Genomic DNA, 8,053 nt, shown 5'->3' with positions numbered 1-8,053 from the left:
AAATTTTTACAAAAAAACTACATGAAATAAATCTTTAAATCATATAAATCGGATTTACAATTAGTGAGATATATTTAAACTTCATACCAAATTTTGACTATTAATATTTCACTCATATTGACTCCATTTTATATGACTAAGAATCAATTTTATATAATTCTTTACAAAGACTTCAAATATATAATTTATTTTTCAATCAAAAATTAATTATATTACATTTTACTTAACATAGATATCCCAAGTAAAAAATCAAATATACAGGATTAACACGGATAGAAATTAATAAATTGATCAATTGAAAAAATCAATTTTACGAGAATAACATTGAGAATATTCCAAAAAAATTATATTACTTACTCTTATTCATTTGTTAAAATTGAATTGTACTAAAAACATATATTAGCATAATTTGTTTTTTGTTTTTTTGACATGTCATTTATCCACACCCAATTATTTAACTACTGAACTTTGGGCCGAAGGGACATAAAAAACATAAATACCTCTTCCAAGTTTACAATAATTCCACTTATTCATTCCAACCCGACAAGATCAGACATTAAAATCAACCCAAATCCGAATCAAATCAATTGCAATCTCAATTAAAGTTGTTTTACATCACTCTCCTAATTATTTTTTTGAATATCGTGGTCACCTTATTTTCTAATTGCCCATCCTAAAGTTAGTGGAAGAAATTCAACCTAATTTTATACTATTAGGCATTAACACTTGCAAATGAATTGCGTAAATAAACACATCCTATATTCATGCAGTGTTGTTTGGTTTGCTGATTTCATTTTTTTTATTCGGTATCCGGATCAGTTTTCACGTACCACGATTAATCCGAAAGATTACTAGTACACATCAATCGATTATGATAGTCCACTTATTTTCATGCCTCAGTCAATTTAATGATCTTAGAATGATAACCCCTAAAATCACACTTCAAACTAGTTAGACGGGAATTAGGATGAATTTTTTTCGTTGTAAACCAAGTTGAAATCACATTGTTCAATCGGTGATGCCCCCAGTTCCTTGTACAATCTTTTAATTTAAACTCCGGCCTGGATCTTTACCTGTCCACTTTACATGAAGTTTTTTTTTTTTTTGATTTCATATAGAAGTGAACTACAGCTGCAAAATAACAAGTTACAACTGGAATAGAATCTGGTGATGAAATTATAAACTTTGAGTCGATATGTATAGATAGAATTTAACCCAACAAAAACTGCTTCAGAGCAAACAAGGAACAAATCTGGCACAGAGTAATTCTGTAAAAGTTAATAGTTACAAAATTCTTAATCTAACTATGAGCTTGTCATCTTAAGCCCCCTTGTTTACATCTTTAACGATGATGGCGCAGACAATTGTGGTGAAGCCTGTGGTGATGATGGCACTGACAATTGTGGCGAAGCCTGTGGTGATGATGGCACTGACAATTGTGGTGATGATGGCGCTGACAATTGTGGCGAAGACTTTGGTGATGATGGCACTGACAAGTGTGGCGAAGACTGTGGTGATGAAGGCGCTGACAACTGTGGTGACAAAGTTGATGATGAATCAAGAGAGGGCGTCGAGGAAAGCAATTCAGATGACAACGTCGACAATGAATCAAGAGAAGGCATTGACAAGAGAGATTCAGGTGATTCAGATGACAAGGACGGTGGCGACGACAAAGAGGGTTCAGAACATGACATGTCTTGCAATTTTCTCTTATTAGTTCGTCTGTCTTGAGTTACCACTTTATCTTCTCCAAACATGTAGTCTTTCAGACGTTTTACATCAGACAATTTTACTGGTTTTACTATAAAATCCTCTGCACCTTCCTCTAAACACCTGCACAGGGTAACAAATTTACTTTAGTTTACGATCAAACCACAATTATATCACATTTAAACTTTCAACAGTAACAATATTCATAGATGTTCCTCACTCTAGAATCTACTGCACAGTTGAATCTCCTCGAAAATTATTCAACACAATTGTAAAAAATCTACACAAATTTAATTCTTTTTTTTTTGTGTGTTCTTCACATATAGAAATCAATTGCCCAAGTACTCTGGTATTAAGGAGTTGATACGTGAACACCATCATTTATAGGTGCACACTCTTTCTTAGTCTCTGGACCAAAAATAGCCTTATGCAACATATGAATAAATTCGGGATTGATGATGTAAATGAGGGTATATTGGTCTTCATAGCAACGAAGGGTGTACACCTGTAAATCAAGGGTGTGCACATGTCATCTCCCTAAAACTAACAATCGGTTAAAGCGACTAATGCTGGAACCTGGTACTAAAGCTTGTCTTGATTTCTTAGATTAACACCACCTGATAACTCATTTTACCATGATGTCAAGGGTTCAAACTCGAGGCCAATCCGGTCGTGGGAGTACGAGTATTCAAATTTCTAAAATCTAATACTACAAGACAAAAGCCAATAAGAATTCATTCGCATCTAAACCATTGCCATTTAAAGACTCTGTTCAAAATTTAACCCTCCCTTTCGACATTGATCTTAACTACTAATCAAGCAATTGTGTTACAATTCTCGCAAACAGAAAATAGAAACAGAGCTGCAAATTAGTAACTACCTATCAATCCTGGCCAATACATTTTCCGATGACATGATCACAACAGGCACCTCTCTAAAAGTTGAGGATCCCTGCAGAACACAGAGGGGTATAAGCATATTAAGCACATATAGATCTTCACTTCATTATTTTACTTTTTATTTATAGTTCAAATTTCAAATTAACATATAATTAAACATACCTTGATCTTTTTAAGTAACTCATAACCAGTCATTCCAGGCATACAGTAGTCTGTAATTATCATATCCACCTTCAGACCCTGAAACCCAAAACAATCAATTACATAAACATAAAAAAAATTATATTACTAATAATTTAATGAATTTATATGAAACAAAACCATATTTTACTACTTACATTAAAACCAACAGAGGTCTTCTCTTCATCCAAACCTAAAAACTGCAAAGCTCTTCTTCCACTATCAACTGCTGTAACTGTGAAATTTTAAATAAAAAAAACCACTTAAAAGTTGTTCAATAGTACTATAAAACAATGATACACAATGATACAGTCTCGAGGGTAAAATATACGCAGACCATGTAATGATATAAAATGATACAGTCTCGAGGGTAAAATATACGCAGACCATGCGAGGAAGGAGAGTGTACCTTTACAGGAGGTAATTTTGAGCAACCGTTCAATAACTTTCCTATCAATGAGACTATCATCAACAGCAAGAACATGAACATCAGCATGGGAATCAGAAGGCATAAACATTTTGAGAAATGAAAAATAGCTAGGCTGGTAAAATGAGAAGAAAAAGGCTATATAGGTGGTAGGGTGAGAAATATATTTGATGCGTGTGGCCAACTTAACTTTTAGGAGGTTGAATATTTATATAAAAGAAGATGGAGGGGGAAAATGAATGGCAGTAGTAGGAGAAGGGTGTTGGGGGTCACTGTCAGGAAATAAAGGGAGAAAATCTAGTTTAATAATATCGATGAAAATATGGTAAGATTCTGATTTTCCCACTTTGTTCCGGATCTCACAATCTTTCCATATCCTCCTAACTGATTTTCTCTGTCTTCATTACCTTGCACATTTTACACTACACGTCACCCCCAACTTCCTTCTTCTACCAAACTATCGATATTTTGGGAACGGGTCATGACTAGAGCTGGCTAGACCGCCGGTTTGAGTCGGTCCGCGTAAAACTCGTTTGACTCGACTCGTTGCGTGTCGGTTAATTATTCGGCACTAATCGGCTTTAGAGGCGAATCGAACACGAATCAGGATTACAGAAATCGCGAACGGACCGGCACGGCACGCGAACCGGCCCGTGTGATTCGTAAACGAATGAAAACTGGATTAATCGTTATTCGGTACTATTCGGCACTATTTAGGCGAAGTTACACGGTTTTTTCGAACAAATCCGGCAACACTGTAACAAATTCCAGTGAGTTCAATTTTTTCAGGCAAGTATTTCTGAACAATGGAAGAAGGAAGGGGTACTATTTCTTTTCAGGGATCGACTCAAGCAACTTCTATGCGACCTCCTCGACCGGAAGTTGGTAAAATTCTTCCTCAGTTTTTTTGTTTTTATGTTCATATTCGTGTTCTTATATTTTTGTTTTTGTTAATATAAATTTTCATTTTTTTTATGTTTTTTGGTGTATTAAAATTTTGCATTTTTAATACGTAGGTAGATTATGTACATAGTAATTATTAAAACTGAATATGTTCGAATCAACATCTTCTTGTTAATTTTGTACATGTTCGAATATGTATATTGTTAATTTATATATATATTGTTAATTTTGTATATATTCGAATGATGTATATTATTAATTTTGTATATGTTCGAATTTTGTAGGGCCCTCTTGTACGTCTACGAGACATTCCTCGCACGTTTGGAATTATTTTTCGAGACAGGCAGTACCGGAAGATCCCAACAAATTTAAATGCTTTCGTTTACTTTGTATTCAAAGCGGCCGAAATCAATTCCCGTTTCTTCACTCTAAAGGTGCCGGCACAGGTACACTTGATCGACACTTGAAAACGCATCACGAAATTTTGAAACAAAGTCACGAAAGTGGAGAAGCACGCGGAGAACCACCGCAACAAACACAAATTGGTGGTTTTGTGACATCGTCTCCCGGTGGAGGTATGCCTTTCCACTATAGTCGAGATAAAATGATCGAATCTTTTGCTACTTATGTTACACTAGACGAGTTACCTTTTTCTCACGGTGAGAGTCCTAATTTAGAGCACACGATGAAAGAATCAATAAATCCGGCTTTTAAAAGAATTCCTAGGAACACACCTAAACGTCACATACAAAAACAATATTATAGTCAACGTGCACAATTAATTGAATTTTTTTCGTGATTATGATGGCATGGTTTCTTTAACTAGTGATTGTTGGAGTTCGAGTTGCGGTGAGCCATATATTTGTGTTACTGTGCATTGGATTGATTCTGATTATTTTTTACAAAAACGAATAATTGCCTTTGATATTATGGACGAGCAACACACTGGTTATAATATAAAGACGAGAATTGTCGAAACTATTAACGAATTTAATTTGCAACACAAGGTGTTTACTATTTCTTTGGATAATGTTTCGGCAAATGATAAAACTATTTACTATATTGCACAAGATATTCCTACTACTTTAGACGGAATTTTTTTGCATGTTAGATGTTGTGCACACATTGTCAATTTATCGGCTCAAAAGGGTATTCAACAAATAACCGAATTTTTAGCACCTATTAGAAAAATAATTAAGTATTTACGTATCGCACACACATTAAAGAGACAATATAAAAAATTGTGTAGGGAAAATGGATTAATACCCAAAAAGTGGGGAATTGATTGTCCCACGAGATGGAGTTCGGCTTATAAATTATTATGCGAAGCAATTAAATATAAGATAGTTATCACCGAGTTATATAATTCTGATCCAAGAAATCAAGTGGAGGATAAACTTATTACCGAAAATGATTGGGACTTGGCAAATAGGGTACGTGATTTGCTTGATTGTTATGCACGTGGTACTAAGATATTTTCTTACGTTTACGAGCCAAATGTACATCTTGTTATTATTGAGTGTGTTAATATTATTACTACTTTAAAAGCATATGAAAAAAGATAATTGTTTTGGTACAATTATTGTTGATATGAAAAAAAAGTGGATAGAATATTTTACCGAATTTCCTTTTATTTATGGTGTTGCATGTCTTATTGATCCCGGTGTTAGAAAAGAAGGTTTAAAAAATATGTTAGAACATTATTACTCGGTATTAGGAGTTTCATATAATCACGTGCTTTATGTGCAAAATTGTTTAGACTTGTTACACCGTCTTATAAATCTATATACTCCCAGAACTCAGAATATTATACCATCTAAGACTAGTCAGTCTAGTAGGTTTAATCCCACATTGCTTGGTATCCTAACTAAAAAACAAAAGTGTAGAATTTCCGAAAATGCATCTAAACCCCAAACTTCATTTAGCATGCTTAGAGAGTTTTTTTCATATAACTATGAGTTCGATGAGGATTTTTCAATACTAACATGGTGGAAGAATCACGATAACCAATTTCCGGTATTAGCTAAAATTGCAAGAGACATTTTAGTAGTTCCCGCCTCTACCATTGCTTTCGAGTTTGCTTTTAGTGCCGGTAGAATAGTATTGGACGAGAAAAGATCAAGTCTTGCACCGAATGTGGTCAAGATATGTGTTTGCAAAAAGGATTGGGATCAAGCGGCAAAGAGACAACAAGAGATGAAAAAAGATGATTCGGACGGCGAAGAGGATACTTGAATGACGATGGACACTTCATCGGAATCGGGTATGTCAGCGAACGATCCACAAGAAGAAGAAATTGAATAGTTGATAATATTTGTTTGCCTTGTATTTTTAAAATTTGTTATGTTTTATATTTTATTTAAAATGCAAACACGGTTTGTTCCGTTTTTTTAGAGATGAGTCATCTCAAATCAATTGTAACATTTTTTAATTAATAAAATTTATAGAGGTACCGTCCTATTTTCATTATAAACATGTTAGTTTTATAAATTCGAAAATAACTCAATTTTGAAAAGAAAAATTGAAGATACAAAAAAAATGTTTTTAAAAATAAACTAGTCACTTATTTGAGCAAATAAAAATGTTGAAATGTTAAAATGTGTTAAAAATTGAAAATGTTATTAATTGAACATAATAAAAATGTTATTTTATTATGAATCAAAATTTTATTAAAACTAAAAAAATATTCATCATAATTCGTAGCCATCTAAATATTATCTAAATATTTAATTTTGATTCTAGTTGTATAAGTTTACATAAATATAAATATATACTTATCAATTTTTCAATTTCTGAATCGCAATTCACAACAGTCTACAGTTGGTATTACCAAGTTGGTATTCACAGACATGTAAATTTCTAATAAAAAATTAAGAAAAAAACAACTGAGTGGAGGAGTGGACCAAAAACATTGCTTTGCTTGCCACTTGTTGCAATTTGGTTATACATAAAATGGTTATACAATATTCTGTTTCCACTTTCCAGCCTCACTTTCCAGCCTCACTTTCCAGCCTGTAAGCATTACATAATTGCCGTCAAACGAACGGTTAATCGGCTCGTATTCGCGTAAGTCGCCTAATTCGGAAAACTCGTCTAATTCACGAGCCGATCCCGGGTTATCATTTTATTAAACCGGCACGACTCGGCTCGGCTCGACTCGTTTACTTTTACATGTCGTTCACGAGTTACCGGGTAATTGAATCGGCTCGCCGGAAATTCGGCACGGCACGGCCGACCCGACCGCCTGGCCACCTATAGTCATGACTAAAAATTTGACAAATATATCATAAATATATATTTCGATATTATGTAAAAAATTATAAGTTTCAATGATCATTTACTTTAGCTAAAAATTTAGAAGTTATATTTACAAAACTCTAACAACATGTAGTTAAATTACACTTAGGCCCCGTTTGGTATTGCTGTTGTAGACAGATACAACAGTTTTTTGTTGAAAAGCTGTCATACAGGTGTTTGGTAAATTCTAAAAACTGCTGTCTGGAAAAGCGCTTTTGGTCTAAAAGTTGCTGTTAGTAAAAACATGTCTCCTCATACTTTTGGAAAAAGCTGTTTTCAGATTTTGCAGAAAGTAGTTATCACTTTCACCATCAAACCTTCTTAAAAATATTATTTTTATATATTATATCTCAAAATATGCATAAATTAAAAAAAAGTACAAAACAGTCATCTAATTTTCCTGACAACACTTTTTCCACCAGCACTTTTTCTCACAGCATAGCAGTTTTCAATAGCACTCCCAAACGGAGCCTTAATCTGTTATCATATTCAAATAATATATTCTATTTATAAAAATCTTAAATATAGCTAATTATTATAGTCAACTCTACTGAAGTAAATAAACTTATAGGTCCAGTAAAATTATAGATAATCTTTATTTTAAACTATTTTAGCTAACAATTTTAACAATATCGTT

General features: G+C 33.3%; 1 protein-coding gene across 1 annotated transcript; it reads right to left on the bottom strand.

The window, feature by feature from the left end:
- Positions 1–1,171: 1,171 nt before the first annotated feature.
- On the bottom strand, positions 1,172–3,408 carry LOC141668456 (two-component response regulator ARR3-like). Its single transcript, XM_074475350.1, has 5 exons — positions 3,199–3,408; positions 2,948–3,024; positions 2,772–2,849; positions 2,591–2,661; positions 1,172–1,833 (listed from the first exon to the last, which is right to left on the bottom strand). Exons 1-5 carry the CDS (start codon positions 3,305–3,307, stop codon positions 1,335–1,337), a joined length of 834 nt encoding a protein of 277 aa, XP_074331451.1. The 5' UTR covers positions 3,308–3,408; the 3' UTR covers positions 1,172–1,334.
- Positions 3,409–8,053: the final 4,645 nt, after the last annotated feature.

The sequence above is a fragment of the Apium graveolens genome, chromosome 6 (genome assembly GCF_009905375.1).
Source record: "Apium graveolens cultivar Ventura chromosome 6, ASM990537v1, whole genome shotgun sequence".
Lineage (NCBI taxonomy): Eukaryota > Viridiplantae > Streptophyta > Magnoliopsida > Apiales > Apiaceae > Apium > Apium graveolens.
This window is presented reverse-complemented; position numbering and strand designations above follow the sequence as displayed.

Coding starts and splice junctions, on each gene's coding strand:
- LOC141668456 (XM_074475350.1), bottom strand. CDS start 3,307: ATGTTTATGCCTTCTGATTCCCATGCTGATGTTCATGTTCTTGCTGTT. Junction 3,025..3,198: donor CAAAATTACCTCCTGTAAAG/GTACACTCTCCT, acceptor AAAATTTCACAG/TTACAGCAGTTGATAGTGGA. Junction 1,834..2,590: donor GTATTGGCCAGGATTGATAG/GTAGTTACTAAT, acceptor TACCCTGTGCAG/GTGTTTAGAGGAAGGTGCAG.